This window comes from Oncorhynchus gorbuscha, linkage group LG06, assembly GCF_021184085.1.
Source record: "Oncorhynchus gorbuscha isolate QuinsamMale2020 ecotype Even-year linkage group LG06, OgorEven_v1.0, whole genome shotgun sequence".
NCBI lineage: Eukaryota > Metazoa > Chordata > Actinopteri > Salmoniformes > Salmonidae > Oncorhynchus > Oncorhynchus gorbuscha.
In genome coordinates, this window is record NC_060178.1 from 2,447,491 (window position 1) to 2,466,058 (window position 18,568).

An 18,568-nucleotide genomic window follows, 5' to 3' on the forward strand; every position below is an offset into this window, starting at 1 on the left:
ATACACTATATTCCAAAATCATGTGCATTAATATGGCTTTCCACTAGATGTAGGAACATTGCTGCTATAACAGCCTCCACTCTTCTGGGAAGGCTTTCCACTAGATGTAGGAACATTGCTGCTATAACAGCCTCCACTCTTCTGGGAAGGCTTTCCACTAGATGTTGGAACATTGCTGCTATAACAGCCTCCACTCTTCTGGGAAGGCTTTCCACTAGATGTAGGAACATTGCTGCTATAACAGCCTCCGCTCTTCTGGGAAGGCTTTCCACTAGATGTAGGAACATTGCTGCTATAACAGCCTCCACTCTTCTGGGAAGGCTTTCCACTAGATGTTGGAACATTGCTGCTATAACAGCCTCCACTCTTCTGGGAAGGCTTTCCACTAGATATTGGAACATTGCTGCTATAACAGCCTCCACTCTTCTGGGAAGGCTTTTCACTAGATGTTGGAACATTGCTGCTATAACAGCCTCCACTCTTCTGGGAAGGCTTTCCACTAGATGTTGGAACATTGCTGCTATAATAGCCTCCACTCTTCTGGGAAGGCTTTCCACTAGATGTTGGAACATTGCTGCTATAACAGCCTCCACTCTTCTGGGAAGGCTTTCCACTAGATGTTGAAACATTGCTGCTATAACAGCCTCCACTCTTCTGGGAAGGCTTTCCACTAGATGTTGGAACATTGCTGCTATAACAGCCTCCACTCTTCTGGGAAGGCTTTCCACTAGATGTTGGAACATTGCTGCTATAACAGCCTCCACTCTTCTGGGAAGGCTTTCCACTAGATGTTGTTTTCGAATCTCAGTTTTCTGAAAAACTGGAAAATGCATCTTCTTTTAGGAGTCATATTTATATCCTGTCGACTAATGATCATTAATCCATACTGTGTGTGTGTCCCATCATTGCAGGTAATTTATGACAAATGTATAAAGTATTTGTTTAATAAACCCAGCCAGCGTACTAGCCTGGTTTTGTTCGTTTAGGAAAATATGTTGTATATTCCAGATGTATTGTATTTCTTCGCCACAAGATGGGGACATTGAGTCATTTTCAGGTTCATTTTATACATCTTGAATACTAAAATGGATGATGGTTTATTATGATGTTGTGAATGTGAGATTACACATGGAAACAATGTATTTTTATTATAGTAAATTAGGATCGATTAGAAATGGTTAAATCCACAATCTGATCACAATGATCTTGATAGACATTTCGATAGTTTTTTTGTTTGTTAGTATATTATACGGCAGATTGATGGAGAATTGCTGTGGGAGTGCTATTTATATCCCGTCGACTAATGCTGTGTGTGTCCCGTCATTGCAGCGTTGGAAATAAATGAACTAGTTAAATAAAGGTTCAATTTAAAAATAAAATAAAAATCCATCCATTGCTCCTTCCTGTGTTGACTCACTGACTTGAGGAAAGGGACCAGGCTTTGTGCGATAGGGAATTGTAATGCTGAAACAGGAAAGGGAGAGGGCATTGTAATGCTGAAACAGGAAAGGGAGAGGGAATTGTAATGCTGAAACAGGAAAGGGAGAGGGCATTGTAATAATGAAACAGGAAAGGGAGAGGGAATTGTAATGCTGAAACAGGAAAGGGAGAGGGCATTGTAATGCCAAAACAGGAAAGGGAGAGGGAATTGTAATGCTGAAACAGGAAAGGGAGAGGGAATTGTAATGCCGAAACAGGAAAGGGAGAGGGAATTGTAATGCTGAAACAGGAAAGGGAGAGGGCATTGTAATAATGAAACAGAAAGGGCCTTTTCAAACCTGTTCCCACAAGGTTGAAAGCACAGAATCGTCTAGAATGTCATTGTTTGCTATAGCGTTAAGATTTCACCCTTCATTGGAACTAAGTGGCCTTGACCATTATTCCTCCTCCACCAAACTTTACAGTTTACACTATGCATTGGGGCAGATAGCGCTCTCATGGCATCTGCCAAACCCAGAAACTGCTAGATGGTGAAACATGATTAATCACCCCAGAGAACGCGTTTCCAATGGCGACGAGCTTTACACCACTCCAGCCGACGCTTGGCATTACGCATGGTGATCTTAGGCTTGTGTGCGGCTGCTCAGCCGTGGAAACCCATTTCATTAAACTCCTGACGAACAGTTCTTGTGCTGACGTTGCTTCCAGAGGAAGTTTGAAACTCGGTAGTGAGTGTTGCATCCGAGGACAGATTCATTTTACACGGTCCTGTTTTGTGAGATGGCCTACCACTTCTTGGCTGAGTCATTGTTTTGTGAGATGGCGTGGTCTACCACTTCTTGGCTGAGTCATTGTTTTGTGAGATGGCGTGGTCTACCACTTCTTGGCTGAGTCATTGTTTTGTGAGATGGCGTGGTCTACCACTTCTTGGCTGAGTCATTGTTTTGTGAGATGGCCTACCACTTCTTGGCTGAGTCATTGTTTTGTGAGATGGCGTGGCCTACCACTTCTTGGCTGAGTCATTGTTGCTCCTAGACATTTCCACTTCACAATAACAGCACTGACAGTTGACCGGCGCAGCTCTAGCAGGACAAACTGACTTGTTGGAAAGATGGCATCCTATGACGGTGTCACGTTGAAAGTCACTGAGCTCTTCAATAAGGCCCTTCTACTGACAATGTTTGTCTATGGAGATTGCATGGCGGTGTGCTTGATTTTTTTTACACCCGTCAGCAACGGATGTGGCTGAAATTGCCGAATCCACTAATTTGAAGGGGTGTCCACATACTTATGTATATATAGTGTATTTTGGATGAACATGTTCTTACCTACAGGAGACTTTTAAAGTAGCCTAATCAGATTAAATCATTGCGACTGGTTGTGTTACTGCCACACATAAAAGGGAATACATTTCAAATGTACAATAATACATATTTAGGCAATATTTAATTTTAGCGTTATAGGTTCTAGGTGCTTGAGGAATAGTCGCTCTGATTGGAGAGGAGACTGAACACGTGTTTCCTGAATAACAGGGCCTGCTGGGAGCCTAATGTGACCACGTTATTATAGGACGACTTGGGAGAATGATGATCTGCAACAGACAGCGCATTCAGTGGAATACTTGTATTGTCCCTAAACAAGATCAATAGGGGAGATGTTTCAAATTAAATCAAATCAAACTTTATTTGTCACATGCGCCGAACACAACAAGTGTAGACGTTAGTGTGAAATGCTGAATACAACAAGTGTAGACGTTAGTGTGAAATGCTGAATACAACAAGTGTAGACGTTAGAGGTAATCTGTACATGTAGGTAGGGGTGAAGTGACTATGCGTAGATAATAAACAGCAGGTAGAAAGTACATAGTGCATAAGGGATAAAAACACAGGGAGGCAGCATAGAAAGTACATAGTGCATAAGGGGAATACCAAAACACCTTGATAGGGGAGGAGCATGCAGAAAGTACATAGTACCAAAACACCTTGATAGGGGAGGGGAAGTACATAGTGCATAAGGGAAGTACCAAAACACCTTGATAGGGGAGGAGCATGCAGAAAGTACATAGTGCATAAGGGAAGTACCAAAACACCTTGATAGGGGAGGAGCATGCAGAAAGTACATAGTGCATAAGGGAAGTACCAAAACACCTTGATAGGGGAGGAGCATGCAAGCAGATGAGGACATGTGACTATATGGAAGAAATTGTATAGTTAAAACCTGAAAAAGAGTGAATTTAAACCAGGAAGCAAACACACTGCTCTCCCCAAACCACCACAGAAAATTGCATCTGTCGCTAAATGTAACAACAACAAAAAAATATGTGTTAATCACTTCCAGCTATAACATGTTGAAATCAATAGCACAGGGGCCAAACGTTCGGTGTGTATGCACTGTTTAAGCAAACACTATTTAACATCACTGGTTAGAAGACCATTGGTTGAAGACAGTTATCTAAATTCTAGAATGTTAAATGGAGATTCTGCTTTTTTCAAATTTTAATTTCACTGAAATGAATCATCACCTCACAGGTCGTTCTACAAAGTGACAAAGAGGTTGGCTTTCATTTTAGTGATAGCATGACTGTCAAATCCGTGAATTTGTTTGCCATCGACTTTTAATGCAGAGACGTTTATGTCCTGAGACGGACAGGCGCCTGTAGTACCAAGCCAAATATATGAATCTGTTTAAAGCAATCAATTTACTGTATTCGTGATGACTGTAAACTTTTATATGAACGTCACCAATCTGAAGCAAAAAGGATGCGTAATTCTGCGGTGAAAATGCAGTACCACAAATTGTCCACATTGAGGAAATTGGCATAATATAAAATAAATGTGACAAAATAATTCAATATTTTAATGTAGGATGATAGTAAATGAAGCACACTCAGTTTTTTTACAACAATAACATCTATGTCTTACTACTTCAACCCATGGAGTTTTAAAATGCTTTTAAGCCAAATGTAACTGCGCTCTACAACTTCCGTAGTGACTTACAAATAAATAAATAAACATTGCGCTGCACTCAATATAACACAAAATATTATTTTAATTTACTTCATTTAAAATACGGATAATAAAATACACAACATTGTCAGCATCTTTTTAGATCATAGCTTAGAAGGTTTTCATCTTTTGTCAAATTAACGTCAGATTTGTATTTATATTAATGAATGGATTTGTATTAATTATGGTTCACTATTAGTATATTTTACGTTTCGTAGCAGGTTTGGAGAATTAAGTTAAGGTTAGGAAAAGAGTTAGGGTTAGTTAAAAAAATAAAATAAAATAAAAAGGCAAAGAATTTGCACTTTTTTTCACGTTAATTCGACAAAAAGTTAGATCCCTTCTAGCCACGACCCTGTTGTTATTCGCCCCGAGTCATCCAACTGACGTGCGTCACGACGCCGCGTCTCTTTGTGCGCACGGTTTCATCTAGCGGCGACATTTGTTGTTATTTCCACTACAACTGAAAAAACAAACAATAATACAAGACCGACCCGACCGTGTGTGTTTTGTTGTTGTTGTTGTTGTTGTTGTTTGGATCCATTCCATAACAAGCAAACTGCCCCATTCCAAGCATCTACATCGGGTTTTGTCTCGATTATTAACCGAGTAAATGGACTCAGACGAAGGTTATAACTATGACTTCGACGAGGACGAATGTAGCGAAGACAGCGGCGCAGAGGAACCGGGGGGAGACACCCTGGAGTTAGGCGAGGACGAGGTGGAACTGGTCGATCCCGCGGAGGCCGGAGGGGAACGGGACGAAGGTTTGGAGACCGGGGGAAGTGGTCATGGGACCGGGCAAGAGGAAGAGGACTACCGCTTCGAAGTGCTGACTGCCGAGCAGATACTCCAGCATATGGTGGAGTGTATCAGGGAGGTCAACGAGGTCATCCAGGTGAGGTATTTCCGAGGCGTGTCGGTGCAGGAAACACCGGGGACGGTGGACAGGCCACCTACCCTGCTGTTAGCTCGACTAACCGTACAAATTAAACGGCTCGTTTTAGATTAGCTGACTAGTTAACTGAAGAAAACATGTGTTTTGTTAGTATCTTACATGTTATCGACTAAAGTTGTTTCGCCATCTGGTTTGTAGCTAAGGCCGGGTAGCTAAGGCCGGGTAGCTAAGGCCGGGTAGCTAAGGCCGGGTAGCTAAGGGCCGGGTAGCTAAGGGCCGGGTAGCTAAGGCCGGGTAGCTAAGGGCCGGGTAGCTAAGGGCCGGGTAGCTAAGGGCCGGGTAGCTAAGGGCCGGGTAGCTAAGGGCCGGGTAGCTAAGGGCGGGTAGCTAAGGGCGGGTAGCTAAAGGCCGGGTAGCTAAGGGCCGGGTAGCTAAGGGCCGGGTAGCTAAGGGCCGGGTAGCTAAGGGCCGGGTAGCTAAGGGCCGGGTAGCTAAGGGCCGGGTAGCTAAGGGCCGGGTAGCAAGGGCCGGGTAGCTAAGGGCCGGGTAGCTAAGGGCTAGTAGCTAAGGTCGGGTAGTCTAACTCGCAACCGGAAGCTAATTAACGTCAACTCGGCAAGGTGATTAGCTAGATGTCTCTTTCAAATATCCTTACTAGTTAAAGTTAGCTAGTTTATCAATTAACCATGAAACATGGCTGTATACGTCAGCTAGCTAGTTATGTGCCTCCCACAGCCCTTCTGTGATCAAAGTATCGGCCAGGTAGCCTATTCCCCCCCACCAGCATTACTATCATTTTGTAAAACTGCCCATTGGGATGTGCTCAGCTGACCGTGCCCCACGGCCCCTGTCAATGTCTTAATAACCTCAGCAATAACAACAACACATTTTAAACCATGGTCCAGTGCCTCTGGTCTGAAGAGACACCCTAAACTAGCGCTTTATATGTATCGGCACAGCCTGGTGTAGCTAAGAATTTACCTCTTCATTTTGACAATGTAATATCTTTAAATGGTCAACATTGGTGTTAAATTCTAAGCTAAGCCTGGGCATGAATCCTTTTGGCCAGGTCGCAGTTGTAAATGAGAACTTGTTCTCAACTAGCCTACCTGGTTAAATAAAGGTGAAATAAAAATAAATACATACAAATCCTAGAGGAGGGAACTCAACTGTATAGTATTGTAGGTCTAGTCTCAAATCAAATGTTATTTTGTCACATGCTTGGTGAACAACGGGTGTTGACTAACAGTGAAATGCTTAGTGAGGGGCCTTCCCAACAATGCAAAGAGAAAGGAAATGGACAAATAAAACACGCAATGAGAAACGATAACTTGGCTTTATACACAGGGTACCAGTACTGAGTCCATGTGCAGGGGTACGAGATAGATATAGATATATACAGTACCAGTCCAACGTTTGGACACCTACTCATTCAAGGGTTTTTCTTTATTTTTACTATTTTCTACATTGTAGAATAATAGTGAGGACATTTTGGAGTAACCAAAGTGTTTAACAAATATATTTGAGATTCTTCAAAGTAGCCACCCTTTGCCTTGATGACAGCTTTGCACACTCTTAGAATTCTCTCAACCGGCAGTCACGAGGTAGTCACCTGGAATGCATTTCAATTAACAGGTGTGCCTTGTTAATTTGTGAAATGTTGAGTTTCAAAGCAAAGGGTCTGAATACTTATGTAAATAAGGTAATTCTGTTTTTATTTTCTAATACATTTGCAAAAAAATCTAAAAACCTGTTTTCGTATTGTGTTCATACAGGGCATTCAGGAAGTATTCAGACCCCTTCACTTTTTCAACATTTTGTTACGTTACAGACTTATTCAAAAAAAAAAAAAAATTATTGGTGTGGAAAATAAATAATGTACTACTTTTTTAGAACAAGGCTGTAATGTAGCGAAATGTGGAAAAGGTGAAGGGGTCTGAATGCTTCCTGAATGCACTGTATGAATACAATACCCCATAAAGATTCAGCAAAAACAGGTTGTTTTTTTGGAAAAATGATCTATTTTTCTCTCTGTGTTGTTGGGAAGTAAGGTTTGTAAGTAAGCATTTCACTGTTATGCTTGGTAAACAGCAGGTTGTAGACTATGATAAATCAAATTTGATTTCACAAGCGGAGTTGCTATTCCCCATGCTCCAACTGCTGCCTGCCTACATACCTTCCTGTACATGATCTCTTCCTATGAGGTGTTTCCATACACATAGCCTGTACAGCAAGCAATGATCCACAGTTAGCCAACCAGTTGACCACCTGCCCCCATTGTTCTTTTTTAAACACCATGACATGTTAGAAGCTAACTTCCTTATCAGGGTAATGCACTACAATCAAACCTCTTGTATTCTCTTGACTTCATCTGAAATGCAAAACCTCCATATCAGTTGCTGGCTGCTGATTACATTCAAAAATCCAATTTGTATTTTTTTTATGAATGTTGTTTTTGGTTGGCACGGTGTTGAGACACCAGCGTGACAGTGGTTGTGTCCCAAATGGGACTTAATTCCCTTTTATAGTGGCTCTGGTCAAAAGTAGTGCACTACATAGGGAATAGGGTGCCATTTTGGAAGTTGGGACACAGCGCTCCCCTAAATATAGCAGGCAGTTCATCGCCAGACCAGGTCAGAAAATTACAATATAGCCGCCTCCCGTAGCCGCCTCCCGTAGCCGCCTCCCGGGCTCCCGTAGCCGCCTCGGGTTCTCCCTCCTCCCGTAGCCGCCTCCCGCGGCTCCCGTAGCCGCCTCCCGTCCGGGCTCCCGTAGCCGCCTCCCCCGTCCCCGTCCGGCTCCCGTAGCCGGCTCCAGTAGCCGCCTCCCCCGTCCGGGCTCCGCCGCCTCCCGTCGGGCTCCCGTCGGCCTCCGTAGCCGCCTCCCGTCGGGCTCCCGTAGCCGCCGTAGCCGCCTCCCGTCGGGCTCCCGTAGCCGCCTCCCCGTCGGGCTCCCCCGCCTAGCCGCCTCCCCCGTTTTCATCAAACTTGACTTTTTTTTCTTTTTACGCCCAAAGTTCAACTCAAATTTGATTTGTCACATGCGCCGAAATACAACAGTGAAATGCTTCCTTACAAAGCCCTTCACTAACAATGCTTTAAGTGTTAAATAAAAAAGTAACATAATTAAACAGCACCAGTAAAATAACAGTGAGGCTATATACAGGGTGTTACGGTACAATGTGGAGGCTATATACAGGGTGTTATGGTACAATGTGGAGGCTATATACAGGGTGTTACGGTACAATGTGGAGGCTATATACAGGGTGTTACGGTACAATGTGGAGGCTATATACAGGGTGTTACGGTACAATGTGGAGGCTATATACAGGGTGTTACGGTACAATGTGGAGGCTATATACAGGGTGTTTACAATGTGGAGGCTATATACAGGGTGTTACGGTACAATGTGGAGGCTATATACAGGGTGTTACGGTACAATGTGGAGGCTATATACAGGGTGTTACGGTACAATGTGGAGGCTATATACAGGATGTTACGGTACAATGTGGAGGCTATATACAGGGTGTTACGGTACAATGTGGAGGCTATATACAGGGTGTTACGGTACAATGTGGAGGCTATATACAGGATGTTACGGTACAATGTGGAGGCTATATACAGGGTGTTACGGTACAATGTGGAGGCTATATACAGGGTGTTACGGTACAATGTGGAGGCTATATGCAGGGTGTTACGGTACAATGTGGAGGCTATATGCAGGGTGTTACGGTACAATGTGGAGGCTATATGCAGGGTGTTACGGTACAATGTGGAGGCTATATACAGGATGTTACGGTACAATGTGGAGGCTATATACAGGGTGTTACGGTACAATGTGGAGGCTATATACAGGGTGTTACGGTACAATGTGGAGGCTATATACAGGTACAATGTGGAGGCTATATACAGGGTGTTACGGTACAATGTGGAGGCTATATACAGGGTGTTACGGTACAATGTGGAGGCTATATAGGGTGTTATACAATGTGGAGGCTATATAGGGTGTTACGGTACAATGTGGAGGCTATATGCAGGGTGTTACGGTACAATGTGGAGGCTATATACAGGGTGTTACGGTACAATGTGGAGGCTGTATACAGGGTGTTACGGTACAATGTGGAGGCTGTATACAGGGTGTTATGGTACAGAGTCAACATGGAGGCTATATACAGGGTATTACGGTACAGAGTCAATGTGGAGGCTATATACAGGGTATTACGGTACAGAGTCAATGTGGAGGCTATATACAGGGGGTACCAGTACAGAGTCAATGTGGAGGCTGTATACAGGGTGTTATGGTACAGAGTCAATGTGGAGGCTATATACAGGGGGTACCGGTACAGAGTCAATGTGCGGGGGTACCGGTTAGTCAAGGTAATTGAGGTCATTTGTACATGTAGGTAGAGTTAAAGTAACTATGCATAGATAATAAACAGAGTAGCAGCAGCATAAAAGAGGGGTCTGGGTAGCCCTTTGATTATTTGTTCAGGAGTCTTATGGACCTAGATTCCGGTACCGGTACCGCTTGCCGTGTGGTAGCAGAGAGGTCAGTCTATGACTAGGGTGGCTGGAGTCTTAGAATTTTTTTAGGGCTTTCCTCTGAGACCGCCTGGTATAGAGGTCCTGGATGTCAGGAAGCTTGGCCCCCAGTGATGTACTGGGCCGTACGCACTACCCTCTGTAGTGCCTTGTGGTCGAAGGCCGAGCAGTTGCCATACCAGGCAGTGGCGCAACCAGTCAGGATACTCTCGATGGTGCAGCTGTAGAATGAGAATCTGAAGACCCCATACCAAATCTTTACAGCTGTCAGAACCTCATGAGTAGAATCTGAGAATCTGAGGACCCCATACCAAATCTTTACAGTTTCCTGAGGGGGAATAGGTCCACCATCCATTTAAGCTTTCTCGTTTCTGGATAACTCTTAAAATACAGGATAATCTCTTGCTATATCACATAACTGCGTAAAACACAATGCCGTAGTTATGATCAGTGATGAGGTTTGACTGGCACTCACACATATCGTCTATGTTATAATAATCACTAGTGTTTTTGTTACTGGTGACAACATTATAAACCTGTCCTGGGCTACAGCTTAGCGACCGCTTTCCATGTCTAATGTTGGACTGTATACGGTGCTAACTTATTGCGTGTATAACACAGCCAGTATAACAGTATAACACATAATACAGCCAGTATAACACAGCCAGTATAGTATAACACAGCCAGTATAACACAGCCAGTATAACACAGCCAGTATAACACAGCCAGTATAACACAGCCAGTATAACACAGTATAACACAGCCAGTATAACACAGCCAGTATAACACAGCCAGTATAACACAGCCAGTATAACACAGCCAGTATAGCCAGTATACAGCCAGTATAACACAGCCAGTATAACACAGCCAGTATAACACAGCCAGTATAACACAGCCAGTATAACACAGCCAGTATAACAGTATAACACAGCCAGTATAACAGTATAACACAGCCAGTATAACAGTATAACACAGCCAGTATAACACAGCCATTTCTCTTCTGTTTCCTGTTAGAATCCTGCAACAATCACCAGGATCCTTCTGAGTCACTTCAACTGGGACAGAGAGAAGCTCATGGAAAGGTATACCGACCCGGTTAGGTTTTTTTTTTTTTCTCCAGTTTTATGACCTCGTTTCATTCTGCTGGTTTCAAACAACGCCGATGATGTGTTTGTCAAAGCTTGTTTCTGTCTCTCCTTAAATTCCTTAAATTCTATTTCAGTTATCTTTATTGGCATGACGTGTTGATCCATATTGCCAAACACAACGTTACAATAGAAATGAACAGTGTGTGTGTGGTGTGTGTATTCAGTTGAAGGGGCTTTATTGGCATGGGAAACATATATGTTAACATTGCCAAAGCAAGTGAAGTAGATAATATACAAGAGTGAAATAAACAAACATAAATTAACAGTAAACATTACTCACTACGGTTCTAAAGTTAGCCATTATATATTTACAGTGTTGTAACAATGTACAGATAGTTGGAAAGGAAAATTAATGAACATAAAAATGGGTTGTATTTACAGGGCATTCGGAAAAGTATTCAGACCCCTTGACTTTTTACACATTGTTTCGTTACAGCCTTATTCTAAAATTGATTACATTGTTTTTTTTTCACCTCATCAATCTACACACAATACCCCATAATGACATCACAATACCCCATAATGACATCACAATACCCCATAATGACATCACAATAGCCCATAATGACATCACAATAGCCCATAATGACATCACAATAGCCCATAATGACATCACAATAGCCCATAATGACATCACAATAGCCCATAATGACATCACAATAGCCCATAATGACAAAGCAAAAAAGTTTTTTTTAATGAGTGTTTGCACTTTTCATCCATTCTAAGATGAAGCTGTAACGTAACAATGTGGGAAAGGTTACAATGGTGTTTGTTCTTCACTGGTTGCCCTTTTCTTGTGGCAACAGGTCACACATAAACCTTGCTGCTGTGATGTCACACTGTGGTATTTCACCCAGTAGATATGGGAGTTTATCAAAATTGGATCTGTTTTTAAATTCTTTGTGGATCTGTGTAATCTGAGAGAAATATGTCTCTCTAATATGGTCATACGTTGGACAGGAGGTTAGGAAGTGCAGCTCTGTTTCTACCTCATTTTGTGGGCAGTGAGCACATTTCTTGAGAGCCAGGTCTGTTACGGCGGCCTTTCTCAATAGCAAGGCTATGCTCACTGAGTCTGTACATAGTCAAAGCTTTCCTTAATTTTGGGTCAGTCACAGTGGTCAGGTATTCTGCCGCTGTGTACTCTCTGTTTAGGGCCAAATAGCATTCTAGTTTGCTCAGTTCTTTTGTTAATTCTTTCCAATGTGTCAAGTAATATTATTTTTGTTTTCTCATGATTTGATTGGGTGTAATTGTGCTGTTGTCCTGGGGCTCTGTTTGTTTGTGTTTGTGAACAGAGCCCCAGGACCAGCTTGCTTAGGGGACTCTTCTCCAGGTTCATCTCTCTGTAGGTGATGCTTTGTTATGGAAGGTTTGGGAATCGCTTCCTTTTAGGTGGTTGTAGAATTTAACGGCTCTTTTCTAGATAATTAGCGGGTATAATTAGTGGGTATCGGCCTAGATCTGCTCTGTATGCATTATTTTATTTTTTACGTTTTACACAGATGATATATTTGCAGAATTCTGCGTGCAGAGTCTCAATTTGGTGTTTGTCCCATTTTGTGAAGTCTTGGTTGGTGAGCGGACACCAGACCTCACAACCATAAAGGGCAATGGGCTCTATGACTGATTCAAGTATTTTTAGCCAGATCCTAATTGGTATGTTGAATTTTATATTCCTTTTGATGGCATAGAAGGCCCTTCTAGCCTTGTCTCTCAGATCATTCACAGCTTTGTGGAAGTTACCTGTGGCGCTGATGTTTAGGCCGAGGTATGTATAGTTTTTTTTGTGTGCTCTAGGGCAACAGTGTCTAGATGGAATTTGTATTTGTGGTCCTGGCAACTGGATTTTTTTTTTTTTTGGAAAACCAGTCGTTTTGTCTGACTGAGATTTACTCTCAGGGCCCAGGTCTGACCGGATCTGTGCAGAATATCTAGGTGTTGCTGTAGGCCCTCCTTGGCTGGGTAACAGAAGGTGAGGCCGAGTGCTGGAGACTGTTCTAGTGCCCTCTTCAATTCTCTCTCCCCCCTCCTGCTCCTCCTCTTCTCTCTGTAGGCCCTCCTTGGCTGGGTAACAGAGGGTGAGGCAGAGTGCTGGAGACTGTTCTAGTGCCCTCTTCAATTCTCTCTCCCCCCTCCTGCTCCTCCTCTTCTCTCTGCAGGTATTTCGACGGTAATGTGGATAAGCTGTTCTCAGAGTGCCACGTCATCAACCCCTGTAAGAAGTCGAGGACCAGACTGATGAGCACAAGATCAGCTGCTCAGGACCTGCCGTGTCAGATCTGCTATCTAAACTACCCAAACTCAGTCAGTCCCTTCATTTATTATATTACCTGCCGTGTCATTATCTGTTATCTAAACTAACTGTCATAAGGTTATTACCTACTCAATATTTGACTTTTTTCATCTGTCCCCCCCATTTCAAGCTCTGACTTTGTTCTGACTATAGATACTTTATTGAGGAAAAATGTACTGACTGTGATATGAGGTTGTCCCACCTAGCTATCTAAAGATGAATGTTCTGACTATGACTGGTCCACCTAGCTATCTGAAGATTAATGTATTGACTATGACTGGTCCACCTAGCTATCTAAAGATGAATGTTCTGACTATGACTGGTCCACCTAGCTATCTGAAGATTAATGTATTGACTATGACTGGTCCACCTAGCTATCTGAAGATGAATGTACTGACTATATAATCGCTCTGGATACGAGTCTGGTAAAGGTAAACCTGTTTTGGGCTCGCTGTGCAACGATTCCATACCATTTTATCAAAAACATTATGCCTCCGTCTAACCCAGTTAGGTTGTAGGTTCAGTTCCTTCAGGGTAAACTATCTGGGCTAATTCCACTATCTGGGCTAGTGTTTAAAAGGTTGCAAGAACGGATCCCCGAGCTGACCAGGTAGAAATGTGTTTTTCAGTCCCCTGAACAAGGCAGTTAACCCACTGTTCCCCTGAACAACAGTTAACCCACTGTTCCCTGGTAGACCGTCATTATAAATAAGAATTTGTTCTTAACTGACTTGCCGAGTTAAATAAAGATTTTTTAAAATTATACTTAAGCAAGAGACTGGCTTTTCAATGAAATTCCACTGTGATTTGTTGCTAGGCAATGCAGATCTCACCCTGATAGGGTAAATGACAGCGGTCTATCCAGGAAACGGCTCTTTAGGCAGCCAGACGATACACATTGTGAAAACAACGGAACACTCTGTCACGTCTGTCCAGTGGTATCCATGGCTACGGTTCCCGTAGGGACTCACTGGAGCGTTGGCCCATTGTGGAACCCTATACTGCGCACTATGAACCCGAGCCCTATTGATGCAGATGAAGCTGTGACAAACATTGTGCTCTGGAAGGAGACCTGAGACTCGGCTGTTTGGCGGCGGTGTCTGAAAATACTAAAATAATGTTTTCTTGTTTTCCCCGCAGTATTTCACTGGCTTAGAGTGTGGACACAAGTTCTGTCTGCAGTGCTGGGGAGATTACCTGACAACCAAAATCATCGAGGAGGGGATGGGACAGGTAGTGCTGCGTCCTAAATGATCGTATGTAAAGGGACTGGTTACACCGACTGTTGAACTCATTGTCTCGTTTGTTTTCAGACCATCTCCTGCCCTGCCCATAGTTGTGACATCTTAGTGGACGACAACACAGTCATGTGAGTATTGTTATGGTCTGAGTGCACCGAACATTAGGAACACCTTCCTAATATCGAGTTGAACCACCTTTTGTCCCCCCTCTCAATTCATTAGGGCATGGACTCTACAAAGCGTCTCACAGGGATGCTGGGGACATGTTGACCCATAGTTGTCAAGTTGGCTGGATGTCCTTTGGGTGGTGGACCATTCTTGATACACAAGGAACTGTTGAGCGTGAAAAACCCAGCAGTTCTTGACACAAACCGGTGCGCCTCGCACCTACTACCATACCCCCGTTCAAAGGCACTTCAATATTTTGTCTTGCCCGTTCACCCTCTGAATAGCAGACATTCACAATCCATGTCTCAAGGCTTAAAAATCCTTCTTTAACCTGTTTCCTCCCCTTTAACCAGGTCTCCTCCCCTTTAACCAGGTCTCCTCCCCTTTAACCAGGTCTCCTCCCCTTTAACCAGGTCTCCTCCCCTTTAACCAGGTCTCCTCCCCTTTAACCTGTTTCCTCCCCTTCATCTACTCTGATTTGAAGTGGATTTAACAGGTGACATCCAATAAGGGACCCTAATGCCTGTAGACTGTATTGAGGACATGATTGTTAATCTGTAGCTTCCTGTCTTGACCCAGTAGGCAGCTCTAAAGCTAATTTACAGCCCAAGTCTCGCCCTGATCTCACTACGGCCGTATAGTCTCGCCCTGATCTCATAGTCTCGCCCTGATCTCACTACGGCCGTATAGTCTCGCCCTGATCTCACTACGGCCCTATAGTCTCGCCCTGATCTCACTGCGGCCGTATAGTCTCGCCCTGATCTCACTACGGCCCTATAGTCTCGCCCTGATCTCACTGCGGCCGTATAGTCTCGCCCTGATCTCACTACGGCCGTATAGTCTCGCCCTGATCTCACTACGGCCGTATAGTCTCGCCCTGATCTCACTACGGCCGTATAGTCTCGCCCTGATCTCACTACGGCCGTAGTCTCGAGTCTCGCCCTGATCTCACTACGGCCGTATAGTCTCGCCCTGATCTCACTACGGCCGTATAGTCTCGCCCTGATCTCACTACGGCCGTATCGCCTGTCTCGCCGTGTAGTCCCTGATCTCACTACGGCCGTATAGTCTCGCCCTGATCTCACTACGGCCGTATAGTCTCGCCCTGATCTCACTACGGCCGTATAGTCTCGCCCTGATCTCACTACGGCCGTAGAGTCGCCCTGATCTCACTGATCTCACTACGGCCGTGTAGTCTCACTGCAGTACGCTGTTGACTAAATGTTGACAGTCAGGTTACAGCAGGCCTCAACACCATACAACATTCATGTAGCCATTTACTTAACATCCTAGATGTGGTTTCTCCTCCGTTAGTGAGGCAGACTCAACCCATAATTCTGCAGAATTATAGCAAACGCACCATATTGGTAGTAGCTACAGTGCCTTCTGAAAGTTTTCAGACCCCTTGAAATTTTTTCCACATTTTGTAACCTTAGTTGGTAGAGCATGGCACTTGTAAGCCTTATTCTAAAATTGGTTAAATAAATGATGATGAGGGGGACAATCTACGCACAATACCCCATAATGAAGAAGCAAAAACATTTTTTTTGAAATTCTGGCTAATTTATAAATAATAATAAGAATCACATTTACATTAATAGAATGTTGTTTCTCATGGTCAGCGTCCTTTTCGGTTCCTTTTGGCAAACTCAAAGCGGGTTGTCGTGTCTTACTGAGGAGTGGCTTCCATCTGGCCACTCGACCATAAAGACCTGATTGGTGGAGTGCTGCAAATGTGGTTGTCCTTCTGGAAGGTTCTCCAATCACCACAGAGGAACTCTGGAGTTCTGTCAGAGTTACCATTGGGTTCTTGGTCACCTCCCTGAACAAGGCCCTTCTCCCCCAATTGCTCAGTTTGGCTAGGCGGCCAGCTCTAGGAAGAGTCTTGGTGGTTCCAAACTTCTTCCATTTAAGAATGATGGAGGCCACAGTGTTCTTGGGGACCTTCAATGCTGCAGAAATGTTTTGGTACCCTTCCCCAGATCTGTGCCTCGACACAATCCTGTCTCGGAGCTCTACGGACAATTCCTTCGTCCTCATGGCTTGGTTTTTGCTCTGACATGCACTGTCAACTGTGGGGCCTTATATAGACAGGTGTGTGCCTTTCCAAATCATGTCCAATCAATTGAATTTACCACAGGTGGACTCCAATCAAGTTGTAGAAACATCTCAAGGACGATCAATGGAAACAGGATGCACCTGAGCTCAATTTCGGGTCTCATAGCAAAGGGTCTGAATACTTATGCAAATAAGGGTTTTTCAGTTAATTTTTAAAAATAAAATAGCAACAACTTCAAAAAAAACCTGTTTTTGCTTTGTCATTATGGGGTGTTGTGTGTAGATTTATTTAAATGTTTAATTAATCCATTATAGAACAAGGCTGTAATGTAGCAAAATGTGGGGAGAAGGTGAAGGGTCTGAACACTTTCAGAAAGCACTTACCCAGGGAAAGCCAGCTTATTTTGTCACGACAATAACAGTCTGTTATTCCTCCTCCAGGCGCCTCATAACAGACTCTAAAGTGAAGCTGAAGTACCAACATTTAATTACCAATAGTTTTGTAGAGGTAAGCTTGTTTTACCTTCTATGTTATTTATGAGTTCCGAGTGGAACAATAAGAAAATTCAATGTGCATTAGACTAGACCGCTGTTACATTCACTGTGCATTAGACTAGACCGCTGTTACATTCACTGTGCATTAGACTAGACCGCTGTTACATTCACTGTGCATTAGACTAGACCGCTGTTACATTCACTGTGCATTAGACTAGACCGCTGTTACATTCACTGTGCATTAGACTAGACTAGACCGCTGTTACATTCACTGTGCATTAGACTAGACTAGACCGCTGTTACATTCACTGTGCATTAGACTAGACTAGACCGCTGTTACATTCACTGTGCATTAGACTAGACCGCTGTTACATTCACTGTGCATTAGACTAGACCGCTGTTACATTCACTGTGCATTAGACTAGACCGCTGTTACATTCACTGTGCATTAGACTAGACTAGACCGCTGTTACATTCACTGTGCATTTAGTTACATTCACTGTGCATTAGACTAGACCGCTGTTACATTCACTGTGCATTAGACTAGACTAGACCGCTGTTACATTCATTCAATGTGCATTCAGATTAGACTAGACCGCTGTTACATTCACTGTGCATAGACTAGACCGCTGTTACATTCACTGTGCATTAGACTAGACTAGACCGCTGTTACATTCACTGTGCATTAGACTAGAGTTACATTCACATTAGACTAGACCGCTGTTACATTCACTGTGCATTAGACTAGACTGTTACATTCACTGTGCATTAGACTAGACCGCTGTTACATTCACTGTGCATTAGACTAGACTAGACCGCTGTTACATTCACTGTGCATTAGACTAGACCGCTGTTACATTCACTGTGCATTAGACTAGACCGCTGACCACTGTGCATTAGACTTACATTCACTGTGCATTAGACTAGACTGTGCATTAGACTAGACCGCTGTTACATTCACTGTGCATTAGACTAGACCGCTGTTACATTCACTGTGCATTAGACTAGACCGCTGTTACATTCACTGTGCATTAGACTAGACCGCTGTTACATTCACTGTGCATTAGACTAGACCGCTGTTACATTCACTGTGCATTAGACTAGACCGCTGTTACATTCACTGTGCATTAGACTAGACCGCTGTTACATTCACTGTGCATTAGACTAGACCGCTGTTACATTCACTGTGCATTAGACTAGACCGCTGTTACATTCACTGTGCATTAGACTAGACCGCTGTTACATTCACTGTGCATTAGACTGCTGTTACATTCACTG

At 43.5% G+C, this 18,568-nt stretch overlaps 1 protein-coding gene across 1 annotated transcript in view; it reads left to right on the forward strand.

Annotated features, from left to right (window-relative positions):
- Window positions 1-4,814: 4,814 nt before the first annotated feature.
- LOC124037433 (E3 ubiquitin-protein ligase arih1-like) overlaps window positions 4,815-18,568 on the forward strand; it is a 29,312-nt gene continuing 15,558 nt past the window's right edge. Inside the window, exons 1-6 of the mRNA XM_046352131.1 lie at window positions 4,815-5,343; window positions 10,899-10,966; window positions 13,195-13,339; window positions 14,469-14,561; window positions 14,642-14,697; window positions 17,237-17,303. Coding sequence (XP_046208087.1) covers window positions 5,059-5,343; window positions 10,899-10,966; window positions 13,195-13,339; window positions 14,469-14,561; window positions 14,642-14,697; window positions 17,237-17,303 — 714 coding nt within the window. The 5' untranslated portion in view covers window positions 4,815-5,058. The remainder of the gene's footprint in view (window positions 5,344-10,898; window positions 10,967-13,194; window positions 13,340-14,468; window positions 14,562-14,641; window positions 14,698-17,236; window positions 17,304-18,568) is intronic.